The sequence below is a fragment of the Electrona antarctica genome (genome assembly GCF_951216825.1).
Source record: "Electrona antarctica genome assembly, chromosome: 11".
NCBI lineage: Eukaryota > Metazoa > Chordata > Actinopteri > Myctophiformes > Myctophidae > Electrona > Electrona antarctica.
In genome coordinates, this window is record NC_136792.1 from 46,608,595 (window position 1) to 46,623,425 (window position 14,831).

The 14,831-nt window shown below is 45.5% G+C and overlaps 2 protein-coding genes across 2 annotated transcripts in view; one reads left to right on the forward strand and one right to left on the reverse strand.

Annotated features, from left to right (window-relative positions):
* LOC306932808 (S-adenosyl-L-methionine-dependent tRNA 4-demethylwyosine synthase TYW1-like) overlaps positions 1–14,831 on the reverse strand; it is a 285,807-nt gene that overhangs the window by 12,996 nt on the left and 257,980 nt on the right. The gene's annotated exons all lie outside the window — the stretch shown is intronic.
* The window catches only part of LOC306932932 (S-adenosyl-L-methionine-dependent tRNA 4-demethylwyosine synthase TYW1-like), a gene marked incomplete at both ends in the record, with an annotated part of 83,893 nt that overhangs the window by 10,264 nt on the left and 58,798 nt on the right, over positions 1–14,831 (forward strand). The window contains 2 exon segments of the mRNA XM_079514905.1: positions 3,403–3,436; positions 3,440–3,512. Coding sequence (XP_079371031.1) covers positions 3,403–3,436; positions 3,440–3,512 — 107 coding nt within the window.

Genomic DNA, 14,831 nt, shown 5'->3' on the forward strand with positions numbered 1-14,831 from the left:
TAGCCGTGGATCAAACCAGCACCATTCACCACCTAATCAAAACGAAAAAAAAATAATAATAATTCAGCTGCTCTGTTTTCCCAGAGCGCTAGCAAACTCGGTGGCTAGGCTAGCTAGTTTCTTGGGACATTTGTGGTCGTAGTGACTACATCTGTCATTAAAAACATATATTTTTTCAGCGATTTTCTTAGTTTTAAGGGTAACTGTTGTATAATTGCAATATTACACTCGAGGGTGTGGTTTAACCTGATTATTGCCACTTCAGTGATGCTCGACTTTGTCTCGTTCCTTACCGCATCACTGTCGTGGCAATAATCACGTTAACCCACACCCTCGAGTGTAATATATTGCTTAAATAGACCATCGCTAGTTGATTTTTAGATGGATTTTATTTTGTTTCTTTTTTTAGCTTGGTCATTATAAAAGCGTTCGAAGTCAGGCTTGTGTCAGGCCACAGAATGGACAAACCTGCCCTTATTAGTGTCAGGCCACAGAATGGACAAACCTGCCCTTATTAGTGTCAGGCCACAGAATGGACAAACCTGCCCTTATTAGTGTCAGGCCACAGAATGGACAAACCTGCCCTTATTAGTGTCAGGCCACAGAATGGACAAACCTGCCCTTATTAGTGTCAGGCCACAGAATGGACAAACCTGCCCTTATTAGTGTCAGGCCACAGAATGGACAAACCTGCCCTTATTAGTGTCAGGCCACAGAATGGACAAACCTGCCCTTATTAGTGTCAGGCCACAGAATGGACAAACCTGCCCTTATTAGTGTCAGGCCACAGAATGGACAAACCTGCCCTTATTAGTGTCAGGCCACAGAATGGACAAACCTGCCCTTATTAGTGTCAGGCCACAGAATGGACAAACCTGCCCTTATTAGTGTCAGGCCACAGAATGGACAAACCTGCCCTTATTAGGACAGTGAAGGATTGTGTGGCTGCCACACACTGCTTTAACTCACCTTATTCAACCTGGGAACATTCTAGACTAGAGGAAGAAATGTGTCCTTTTGAAATATGTTTTGTTTCTTTGGGTGGAACGCCGAATGGCCTTCACGGTTTATTTTCAGCTTTGGATTTCACTTCATAACATCTTAATTTGATAACAACATTATTGTCTCCACCAGGCCGAAGGCATGGGGGGAGAGTATGTTTTGCACTCCGTCCGTCCGTGTGTGTGTGTGTGTCCGTCCGTGTGTCCGTCCGTCCGTCTTTGGACAGCTAATCTCCGGCTTTGGACAGTACACCTACAGATTTTGGTACACAGTCTCTCTAGAGCCATTCAACGAAACATGTCTAAGTGGCAGCGGTGGCCGAACGGTTTGCGGAGCGGTCTTGACACCGGAAGGTCGCCAGTTCGTATCCCCGGACCGGCACGTTAATTACCACCGCTGAAGTGCCCTTGAGCAAGGCATTGAACCACTACCATGACATGTTCTATGAGCAGGGCCTGGCTGTAAACAAGTATCTGATGCTTAGTCCAGTTACCCTGGGTAAATATATAGTAACTTGTCTTTCAGATTTTTCAGACTCCATCCTGATTGGCTAAGATTGGCTTCCAAAGTCTGCAGGAGTGCTCAGTTTCAAACAAAATGCCGCAAATCATGAATACATCGTGTGACTTCTGTGAATGTACATTCCCACTAGGCAGAGGAAGAAATGCCACTTCAACATTTTCAACTCAGCCTCATGGTGGCGCTATAACTGGACGTGTTTTTACCTCTAACTGCATGGATCTGTGCAAAACTTTGTATGCACAGTTGCACACTCCATAGAGGCCAAGGAAAAACCTCTTTATAGCGCCACCAGGAGGCCGATATATGTAAAACACATTTTCTAATATTACTCCTTCAGATTTTATCAATATTTCACGCAAATCGGTACACATGCTCTCCATAGTCATGTGATCAAGACATGTTTGTTAGATTTCTCATAATCCATCCTGATTGGCTACGATTGGCTTCTAAACCTTTCAGGAGTAGCCCGCCTTGTACCCGTTTTGTACAAATCGCCACAACTCCTCAACACAGCGTCCAATTGCGGTGAAACTGTGCATGCATATTCCCACTAGGTTCAGGTTGAGGAAGAAATGCCACTTCAAATCAGCCTCATAGTGGTGCTACAACAGGCCAAGTCGCAACACACACACACACACACACACACACACACACACACACACACACACACACACACACACACATATACACACACACACACACACACACACACACACACACACACACACACACACACACACACACACACACACACACACACACACACACACACACACAAAAACAACAACATTTTACTCCTAAACATTTTGCCAAACATCACACACACTCCTATCCTCCTGGTGGAGACCTGTGCCCAGAAGGGCACTTTTTCTAGTTCACAGTTATCTTATTTTCACATATACGTAATTAAAAACTAACTAATTAACTTTAAATTAGCAACACAGAGCACTGCCCTGACTCATCCAGCTACACTAATCCAAGACGATGGCCATGGAGTTCGAGACAGCTTTGTTCTCATGTCTCGCAGCACACGCAAGCTCAAATGACTCCACATTTTACACAAATATTGCTAAGTGTTATGCAACATAACTACTATGTTATTGCGCAACTGAAAGTACTGTGATGCAAAATACATCACTTCCTTTCTTTTTTTTCTCTATTCTTCCCCCCAGCTATATTCAGCTTCATTTTTGTCCTAACACAAACATTAAATGCCATTGACAATGAATGGAGAATTTACGTCATAGGTGTCTGAGCAAATCGGCTATTTTGTCCTAACACAAACATTAAATGTCATTGACAATGAAATTATAATTTACATGAGATGTAGACGAGCAAATCGGCTATTTTCCTCCTACACGAAGATTAAATTCCCATTGACAATAAATGGAGAATTTACGTCATATGTGTCTGAGCAAATCGACATGTTACGTCATGATGATGTACGATGATAAGAGAGCGCCCCTCACTTCACACGGGTGAGAATTTATTTTGTCTTGTCGAGCTTCTGGTTGCTTTAATAGATATAGACCAACACTGAAGAGTCACTATTGAGCAGTGAAACGGCAGCAGTGTCAGTGCATGCCATCCCTAATCTCCCAAGACAGAGTTTCAATTTGCAACGAAGATCTGTCAGCAGCACGATAGTTGAACTGTACAGCTCCTGAGGGATTCGCCTTTGAGGATAGAAGCAGTTTAAACCAAGACCTTAGGCCCATTCTACAAAATGTCTTGTGAATCCTAACAGTTTCATATAAAACCTATGTTTCTGTCAGTGGTTCTCAAACATTTTCAGGTCAAGGACCTACAAATATTATTATGTAATTGTCCACCGGACCCCCATCTGAAAATATGGGCACTGTGTTTTCCTACCACCAGACACCACACTAACCCAGTGGGCACGGAGTGGTGTTAGAAGATGGACCCTGCTGAGACCATCCTCCAGGAGTCTGTAGAGAAACACCAGAACATGATCCACGGGTTCAGAGGTCAGTGCTGCTACTACAGCTAATGGATCTCACTCTCTCTCTACGCTTTGCACCCTGTCTGTCCGTCCGTCCCTCTATCTCCGTCACCGCTGGCCCGATCAACGTGAATTTGTGCGCGCGCACACACACACACACACACACACACACACACACACACACACACACACACACACACACACACACACACACACACACACACACACACACACACACACACACACACACACACACACACACACACACACACACACACACGATCCCTGGACACCAGAGCAGAATCTCTGCCCCAATGTTTCACATCGGCCTGTTATAGCGCTAGCAGGAGGCCAATCGTTGCAAAACATTCTATATTAGTCCGGAGGCAATGTCCACCTCAACCACACAATTGCACAATTGCACCCCCCTCCCCCGTTTGACATGTGTTCCATTTCTTCCCCCTTCAATTATCCTATCTGTCTACTATCCTATCAAACAAGAAAAAAAAGCATAACCAATAAAAAAGGAAATTATATAATACCTAAAAACCTAAAAAATAATTAAAGGACGACTTCAACACTTTGCAACCTACAGTATCTTCATATAATAGGTCCCCACTACTAATCATGATAAAATGGAAATAGATTTTTTTTCCTACTCATTCTGATATAGGTCTCATAGGAGGGCTGTGGGCAGTTGAGAAACCCGTCCACCAGTGACATCATCGTTAGGCAGATTTTTTTGAAACAATATTTGTTTTACCAAAATGTTTAGATTTTTTATTATCGTGAGAACGATGGCTTCCATTTTCGCCTTGCAACTTTTCAGGGCTAGAAATCCTGCAGTTACTATTAGCTTGGATTCCCCATCGATGATGTCACTGGTGGACGGGTTTCTGAACTGCCCACAGCCCTCCCATGAGACACAGACTGAGTAGAAAAGATTGATGGTATTTTATCATGATTATTAGTGAGATTATATGAAGATAGGTTGAAAAGTGATGAAGTGGTCCTTTAATCCAGAGCGATTTACAGTAAGCAAGAACAACACATGGTAATACATCAAATACATAGAAATAATCATCAACGAGCATGAGAACATAACATCTGTCTAACAGTAGAATAGCTGTACAAGAATGCAATCTAAGTTTCATAAGTTCAGCCTTTGTGTATGCCTTCAAGGTCGTCAAGGCTAGTGCAAGTGCTGTGGGCTAGGATGGTGTCTGAAGACGCGAGTTTTCAGACTACGGCGGAAGATTGGTAGTGAGTCTGCACTTTAAATGTTTAAGTGCCAGCGTCTTTGTGCCGCCAGGTGTGGTCCAGAGGACACTCGGTATTGGTTGTGCAAGGCCTAACATAACATCAGTCTCCATCCCACATGTTCACATTGCTACAGGGACACTGTTAATAGTGTTCCGTTCCATGACCTTGCTGCTGATAGACTTGAGTTTTATATGAGCTGTCCACTTTGGAGAAGGACAAGAGTTTCTCTGGGGGACCGCGATATACACCGTAAAATCCTCAGTGTTGAATTAACATATTAAGACCTGAGACCAGATTCTACAAAATGTCTTCTGAATCCGTTTTCTGAAGAAAAAGAAAAAAACATGTTTCTATGTTAGTGGTTCTCCAACTTTTTCATGTCAAGGACCCCAAGAATTATATGAATTTGGCCGCGACCCCCCCATCTGAAAATATATTGTTCCAGGGACACCCCCCCCCCCCCTCAGAAGCAAATATTTGAGTTAAAAATGTTTGCTGTGAAAGAATATATATTCAAAGATTTGCACACATGATAAATAGCTGAGCTTTTAGATCTGCTATTTTTCAACGGCTAAAGTTTAAAATAATGGTTAAAGTGGTTCAAAGCTAAGGCGACACAGATGCGTCCTCAGGTCTGAATGGGTTAACTCTAACCAGACACGTGAGGATCTGATTGGTTACATTTGAGTTATAGACGGATACATTATCACTGATGATTTCACTGTGTAGAAATTCAAGTGGGGGTGCTACTACGTACATTTCACATTTTCAGACATCAAGACGATATGCATTTTAATGAGGTTTCTGACACTTCTAACGCTGGAAGTGGCTAGTTCTTATGAAAATAATTAAGTGGCATTTCTCCAGAGCAATGTACAATGACGTTTGATGTATGCTTTCATTTGCCTTTGAATTGGTGATGCCTAGTCACAATTCTGTCTAGAGACATTGCTCTAAATTGTTATTTATGAATCGAAGCATATTTAACATGAAATTCTATTGGGGAAAAAAATGAAAGAAAAACTATCAATATTCCATGCAGTACTTGAAATAGGAAGGATGTCTGTTAAGGTCACAGTGACAACTCTTGTTTGTGCCGTCGACTTTAGAGCTTAACAAATGGTTTATTCTCTGACTGTTCCAATGTCCTTCCCATTTAAACATGCAGCTCTCAAATAGACTTATTTATTCATCACCAGACTAGCCTGGCTTGGCCATGGGCGTAGCTTGAACTTGACCCCAGGGGGTACGAATGTCTGGGGGGAATCCCCAGACATAAAAAAAACAAAAACAAAAACAAAACATTAACTCCGCCCATGGGCTTGGCCATACTATATCTGCCGAGGGGAATTATTATTATTTTTTTGCACAGGCAGATTCACGCAGATTCAGTACTCTTGTACTGGATAATCTTTATTTAGACACAAAAAAAAGGAAGAAAAAAAAAGAAAAAGACCAATAAGAGTCCTACATTCTACAGCAGGGGTTCTCATGTTTTTGGCTGGGGATCCCCGGAAATGCTTTGGCCATGTCTCGTCACCCCCAACACAAATTGACCGCTACAATAACCTTAATAACAGATAAAGTAAAATGGTAAATGGTAAATGGTGCATTTATATAGCGCCTTTATCCAAGGCGCTTTACATAGATTGTGCATTACATTCACCCATTCATACACTGATGGCGGCAGAAACCATGCAAGGTACCAACCAGCACATCAGGAGCAATTAGGGGTTCAGTGTCTTGCTCAAGGACACTTCGACACTAACTCTGGGGGAGCCCGGGTTCGAACTGGCGACCTTGCGGTAACTAAGGATGTCCCGATACACTTTTTTTGTTTCCGATCCGATTCCGATCCAACAATTTCTGTGTTAGCCGATACCGATACCGAATACCGATGCTTTTAAAAAAAAGTGTAAAGTACATGTACTCATGTTGGTTGCGTTATCACGTAGAATAACGTGACGTTTAGCCCTGGTGATGTTCCACTTTGCAAGCACACACACACATCAACCAAAACATCCCTTGCACTACATTTTACTACTGGGTCTTGAAATACAATACATACCGTAAATCCTCAAATACATTCCTTCCTTCAATAAAAAGCCGCCCCCCTATTAATTACCGGGGTGGCGTTGAATTAAGTATATAAAAAAAACGTCCTTTTATTAGCCAGGTTTTTTGTGTTTTTCAAGTGCCGTATCGTACCTTCGCTGCCCTGGCTGACTGGCTGTCACTATGCCGGTGGTCGCATTGCTCGCGCACAACGCAACTAACAAACAAACTTCGGGAGAGAACGCACTTTTCATGGCCACGGACAATAAAACTAACGAGAGCACACAGTACAGAGCAGCAGTCTAACTGCGGAGGGAGGAAAATGACAAAACCAAGTGAGAGCTGTTTCGGTTTGTGACATGACGTGCTGCGAGCTCGCAGATCTACGCTTCATGCAACGAATGCACCGTACGTTTGTTCTATTAAAGGGTAGATCGCTACCGTTTAGGGTCTGGGAGCAGCCCCCAAACGGGAGCGGATCTACCCTTTATAGAACGAACGTACCGATATGCTGTGAGCTTAGCCTGTTGCTAACGTGACCCCTCCTCTCTCTCTCTCTCTCTGCGTCTCTCTCTCTCTGCCTCTCTCTCTCTCTCTCTCTCTAACGCAACTCTCTAACGCGACTCTCTCTCTCTCGTGAGCCCACCGTGGCCCAGTCAGTTTAGAGTTTATTTGTCCAGTCTAACTTCGAAGAGAGGGGGAGAAAGAAAAACAACAAAAGATAGCCTACTTGGCAGGCTGGCAGCCCTTGTGCATGCAAATTTATGTTAGTCGCAAACTACAGCAAGCCGCCTTTGTTTTAAATTGTCCCCCATTCGCACGTCGGCAAAGCCGTTCACACCTATGGCTGGAGATGCGCGTTTTCAATACCGGCGGCCCGTCTCACCGTGCTGCGCGCATCACGTGATTAAATAAAATTTGGTATCGGATTGGTGCGGGGCGTACTTGCCGATTCCGATATGACCAAATAAGGGCATATCGGAGGGCATTCCGATACAAGTATCGGTATCGGGACATGCCTAGCGGTAACCATCAGGAAACTCTACCCCTGAGCCACCGCCGCCCATCATAAATAAATACTGAAACCAGATATAATCATTAACAAACGTTTATGAATGTAATGCATGTGTACTATGTAAACTCGTACCTTCCGTTTTCCAGCCATTCAGTTTCGCAAACCCCCAGGTTGAGAATCCCTGCTCTGATTGATTGATTGATTGAAGTATTTATTAACAGTTTGCAGAAATACAGTACATTTCAGTGAGTGGACGTCACCATAAAGCATATGGTAAAAAAGGGGAAAAACATATACAGTGAGGGGGAAAAAAAGGGGTGGGTGGGGGATTCAGATTTTACAGGGGCCAGTTTCGAATTGCAGCCGTCCGAAGGTGCCCTTTGAGAGCGGTTTTGAAGGAGTCAGGGGATTTGCATGTCTTAATGACAGTTGGTAGGGCGTTCCACATTTTGGTGGCATAGTCCCTTGGCATAGTCCCTTGCTTGAGAAGTCGATCAAGTCAGTCGAATGAAGTTCAGCGACCGGAATCTCACCAAAGTTCGCAGAACATCAGCCCCCCTGAAGAAGGAAACTCAAGCACAGTGGCGGAGGCAGAGGAATGTATGGAGCCCATCCAGCCAAAACCAGCAATGGAGAGGAAGATCAGTGGAAACAAACCCCAGGTGAAATGGCCTGGACCCTCGGAGAAGAAACAATGGGAGACAATAAACAGGGACCTGACCAGTGTCCTACAAAGCATGAGCGGCACAGTTGAAAGAAAGCTTGACAAGATGGGAGACATCATCTACTCATACGGAGCAGAACGGTATGAAGTAAGGAGCAAGCAGGCAAAACTACCAGCATTAGAGAGCAAGTCCAGGCGACAACAGGAGATCGATCGGCTCATCCGGGAGAGAAGGCAACTCAAGAAGCTGTGGAGGAAGGCTTCTGATGTTGAGAAGGAGGGCATCAACATCCTCCAGGGAAACCTCAGAAGCCGGCTAACAAGTCTGAGACGAGCAGAGAACTTGCGAAAGTCACGGAAAAAGAGAGAACGTGCAAGATCACGCTTCTTCAAGGACCCCTTCAAGTTCGTGAAAACACTATTCACCAAAGAGAAGGGAGGAAACCTAAAAACATCAAGGCAGGAGCTGGAAACATATCTGGAAACGATGTATGCGGATGATAAGCGGCACGAACAGATAGCTATTCCATCTGACATTCCACCAATTGAGGAACCTGAACATCAAATGGACATTAATCCTCCCAAGTGGAGGGAGGTGGAACACGCAGTGAAGCGGGCGAGAGCTTCATCAGCCCCAGGGCCAAATGGAGTTCCGTACCGAGTCTACAAGAATGCTCCAGATGTTCTTCGTTTCTTGTGGAAACTAATGAGAGTAGCCTGGGAGAAGGGAATTATACCTAAAGCATGGCGCAGGGCAGTAGGAGTCCTGATTCCAAAAGAGAAGGAATCCACGGATATCAGCCAATTCCGACCCATCAGTCTGCTTAATGTAGAGGGTAAGATTTTCTTCAGTGTCATAGCTCAGAGGATGACCAGCTATCTGGAGAGAAACAACCTTGTGGATACATCAGTCCAAAAAGCAGGCATCCCAGGGTTCTCTGGATGCCTTGAACACACCAGCATGATCTGGCACCAAATTCAGTCTGCTAAGAAGGAGAAGAGGGATCTCCATGTTGTTTTTCTTGACCTCGCTAATGCGTTCGGATCAGTCCCCCACAGTTTCATCTGGGCATCCTTTGACTTCTTTAGGATACCCGAGACCATCAAGCACCTGGTCAAGTCCTATTTTCAAGACCTTCAGCTCTGTTTCACCACGCCAGACTTTACCACCACATGGCATCGCATGGAGATTGGCATAATGGCAGGATGTACCATTTCCCCATTGGCATTCACCATGGCGATGGAAGTCATCATAAGAGCCTCCAAGTGGGTGGTGGGCGGTGAGCGGCTAACCTCTGGAATCCGGCTACCACCCATCAGGGCCTATATGGATGACATGACAACCATGACAAACACAGTACCTTGTACCAGGCGCCTCCTAGGAAAGCTCCAACAGAACATCACCGGGGCCAGAATGAAATTCAAGCCATCCAAATCAAGGAGCATCTCCATAGTTAAAGGCAAACTGATGGAACAAAGGTTCTTCATCGATGAAGAACCTATCCCAACGGTCACTGAAAAGCCAATCAAAAGTCTCGGAAGATGGTACGACTCAAAGCTTAAAGACTCTGATCAGGCACACGAACTCAGGCAAGAACTCATCAAAGGCCTGGAGACCATTGACAAATCCATGCTGCCTGGCAAGCTGAAAATCTGGTGCCTGCAGTTCGGCCTACTACCCCGCCTTATGTGGCCACTAAGCATGTATGACATCACACTCACAAGAGTTGAGAAGATGGAGAGGATGATTAGCTCTCATCTGAGAAAGTGGTTAGGGGCCCCTCGATGCCTAAGTAGTGTGGCCCTGTATGGCCAGGGGCTACTCCAGCTGCCCCTCTCTAGCCTCACTGAGGAGTTCAAATGCACGAAAGTGAGATTAGAGATGACCCTGACAGAATCAAAGGACACCGTAATCCGAGCTATTGCCCCAACCCTGGCAACAGGAAGGAAGTGGACTGTTAAGAATGCGGTAGAGCAGGCAAAATCTGCTCTCCACCACAGTGACATCGTGGGCCAAGTTCAACATGGAAGAAGTGGCTTGGGGTTGGGTGAAAAGCGACCCTGCTGGAGCAAAGCAGCCTCCCGGGAGCGGCGTAAAATGGTTGTGGCCGAAGTCCGCCGACAGGAGGAAGCAAGCAGGTGTACCAAGGCTGTGTCGCAAGTAAAACAGGGCCAGTGGATGAGATGGGAGAGTGTGGAAAAGCGAAACATCAGCTGGAAGGACATGTGGGAGATGGAGACAAGCAGGATAAGTTTCCTTATTCGATCCACCTATGATGTCCTCCCTACCCCTACAAATCTCAACCAATGGCTGGGCGAAGATCCATCATGCCCCCTGTGTTCAACACGAGCTACAGTAAGACACATCCTCGTTGGGTGCAAAGTGAGCCTCTCCCAAGGACGATACACCTGGAGGCACAACCAAGTACTCAAAGGCTTGGCAGCAACTCTGGAAAGCAGGAGAACCACCATCAATGCCTTGCCGCCCAGAGTAACCAACTCAGCCAACCCAATCGCGTTTGTTCGAGAAGGGCAACAAGGACAGCGGAAGTTCCCACCAAGGCCCAGGTTAGGTGAACTGGAGGCAGCCAGAGACTGGCAGATGCTGGTGGACATGGGCCAACGACTCACAGTTCCAGGCCTGACCTAGTCCTGTGGTCCAACTCACAGCGCAGAGTGTACTTTGTGGAGCTTACAGTCCCTTGGGAGGATGCAGTTCAGGAAGCCTTTGAAAGAAAGAAACTGCGATATTCAGATCTTGCAGCAGAGGCAGAACAGCGGGGCTGGAGAGCAAAAAACTGTCCAGCAGAAGTTGGATGTCGGGGTTTTGTGGCAACATCAACTGTGAGGCTGATGAAGGACCTTGACATCAGCGGACAAGTCCTACGTCGGGCCATCAAGGAGTTATCCAGACTGGCAGAGTGGAGTAGCCAGTGGCTCTGGCTGAAAAGGAAAGACCCTAGCTGGTCTCCCAAATAAGCAGGCTGGGCAGATGCAGAGGGGGGTGCTTCTGGGACGCCAGAATGCACTGCTGAGCCTACTGGAGACGTTGTGGGGTTAAATCAGCGAAACGTTGGTGAAAGTAGGACCCCAATTGACAACCCCTGTGAAGTGTCTGTCCAGCTGTCTCGACATCACAGTGCTCAAGTCTTCGATCCTTAGGTATGCGGTCAAGTGCAAGCCTGGCTCAGGGAGTAGGACGCCCCTGCCTTGTAGAGTCCCTAGGCACTTATGGACTTAACATCATGTCCTGTGTTTTCAAAATATTTGTGCCGAATCTGGGTTGCACATGGTTTGTTGAACTCCCTCTGGTGTTGTGGGAGTGAACCTCATTGACATTAACAAAGTATTTAGACAGGTACATGGGTATCTCTACATTAACCCAAGTGTTTTGGTGGCTCAAACGTATCAGTTTAAAATCTATTGCAATCCATGCTATGGACCCGGCAACTTCTCTCTAAACACATTTAACAAGATTAATGAGTATTAGAAAACTGTAGAGAAAAACATCAGCATAATCTCTGAATATGTTTTTCCTGTTCAGTTTGGTTCATTTAATGAATTACTTCATTTGAGCCAGCAGCACAGCGGTCTCGGTGCAATTGATATGTACCTAATGAGGGACTACTGTATATTTTGACTTTTTGTAATAGACATCTTTTGCCCATGCCTCTTGGAGCAGGCTGGAGGAAGCTGTGGAATGTGTGATGCGGTTACACACTCAGTTGGTAGGATGTGTGTTGATAGTTAGTTACTGTGAGAGTCGGTTCTATTGACCATTTGCAGACCGTGGTCATCTTGCCATCAGAGTTTCGAAGCACTCGTTGTCAGTAAAGCAATGTCCTGCTGCCTCCTGCATTATGTGCAAATTCAAAACAGGTGGTACGCAGGGCAGTTGAGTGATATCTAACGAGCACGTCCAAACTGCAACACTTCACCTGCAAGGACAGAAAGTAACTCATAACATGTCTACAGTGGATCTTTATGAAACAAACACTTTGGGGATAGAAAGAGAATAATTCAAGCTGCAATGTTGGTGAGTTTGACGTTGTGTAATACAATCAGATAGGACTTTTCTGTTTGGATGAATGGGCTGCCAATGGGATGTTGCACCTTGTTAGCAACTTGCCATTAACTTACTGTATATGTTAAGATGGCCGCGGTCTGCATATGGTGGATAGCCAACACCAACTCAGGACTCCTGGATCGCTGGCCTCCACACTCTCCTATCTAACATCAGGTTCCTGTAGGGCAGTGTGTCTACGTAGGTGGTGCGCCTCTTTCCCCTCCTGGCTCTGCCCTGGGTTGGCTCCCGTAGAGTCAATTTACTTGGCCTCAAGTTCTGCCAGCCTCATCCTTCTCTCTCTGACTTTTTTCTGGTTTTATAGCAGTTTCTGTATTGACCTGTGCCTTCCTTGAACTGTACCCATTCTGCAATCTGACAACAACAATCACTCAATCAAACTCTGTTCTCCCATTCTCTAATGCACAACTTTTTATTTTTGCTCACTTGTATGTTTCTTTCACTTGATTCGCTGTTTTTTCCACTCTTACTATTGAAACATGGCCTATGCCTGTTGAAAACGATGCCCGTAGAGAGCACCTTCCCCTCCTCTCATGTAGTGTTGATTTTAGTCATAGTCTTTTGAATAAAATTGCATTTAGTTTTAGTCACATTTTAGTCACCTTACATGTTTTAGTGTTTTACTAAATCTAAGGTTGATTTTGACAACTGAAATGTATGTTGATGGCTGTGTACACTTGGAATACTGTGACATCAAATTGATGTCATTAGGGATCTATTATTATGGCCATAAAATGTTCCTACACACACCGAGTTTGAAGTCGATCGATTGGTCGTTCCTCAAGATACTCCAAGGACAGACACAGACATGACACACACACACACACATGCAGAAATGTTCGTAATTTATTGTCAGGGCACCCTTGTACTACACTGGCTCCAGCCCCCTGAATCGCTAGCCACGCCTATTAAAACAAATGTTCGGGCCATTCAGGTCTGGTGACTCTATGGCAGCCTTGGTTAAAAATCGAATACCGCGGCCACGTTTCAACTTGAAGGGCTTTCAGTCTGAATAATGACGTGAAACTAAATGAAAATTCAGTCTGAGTGTCGGGTTACCCTTGCACTCGACTGTCTGTCTGTGATCTCACAGACCACCACTTTCCCTCAGGTCCTCGACTTCTCTGTGACACGCACACTGAGTCTGAGCTTGATTGGTTGGCCCTGGCTCTCGAGGCTGACTGACTCATTCTCTGACTCACTCACTCACTCACTTGCACACACGCACCCATGCATGCATGCACGCACGCACACACACGCACGCACACACATGCGCGCGCACGCACACACACTCAGAGGAGCAAAAAGTTACTGAATTGTATCGTGTTACAGACAACAATTTGTAGTTGAAAACCACAGATAGATAACACAGAACTCATCGTTTCTGGGTATTATAACATACACCCTCCTCCAAGCGACCCAATCAATAATAATGAATTGCATTTTTATAGCACTTTTCCAAGTGCTCAAAGCGCTTTACAATGGTTCATTCATTCATACATTGGGAGGTGAAGCGGCGAACAGTCGACGCCAGCGTCCTCACTTCCCACATTCACACACCAATGGTGGCAAGCTCACACCGACCGACTCATTGGAGGCAATGTAGGGTTCAGTGTCTTGCCCAAGGACACTTCGACACGTGGACAGGAGGAGCCGGGATTCTAACCGCCGACCCAGGGATCATTGGACGACCTGCTCTACCTCCTGAGCCACAGCCGGCCGGGGTCTGATCAAGGCTGATCAGCCCACACTGTCTCCTGAGAGACTGAGAGACAGTCAATGGGGAAGATTGCTGATGAGATGTTGGCGACACTTAAGGCCCCATTTACACTGGCAGACAAATCTAGCCTGAATCAGATCTGTGCCACATCCGAGAGTGAAATCCGATTAGTTTAAATGAGTCCAACATGTCACATGACTCATTTAAACAAATCAGATTCCAATCTGGATGTGGCTCAGATCTGATTCAGGCTGCCAGTGTGAATGGGGCCTTAGAGGCTCCAGGCGCTGTGGGCGTCCGGGTCTGGCTCCTCCTTCATCTGACCAGAAGTGCAGAATCCTTCCGTGCGTTGCGTCGTCGTTGCTGTCGTTACCGCTGGACAGCACACATCTCAAGGCTGATTGTAAACCCTCCTTGCAGGTTTTACTGTATACCATACTGTAGTTTGTTATTTCGTTTACGGTAGTTTTTAAACTTTTGTTACTTTTCAATTAGTGTAGGCAAAATCTAAGCCTTTGCTTAGATTCCCCCACCCCCCCACCC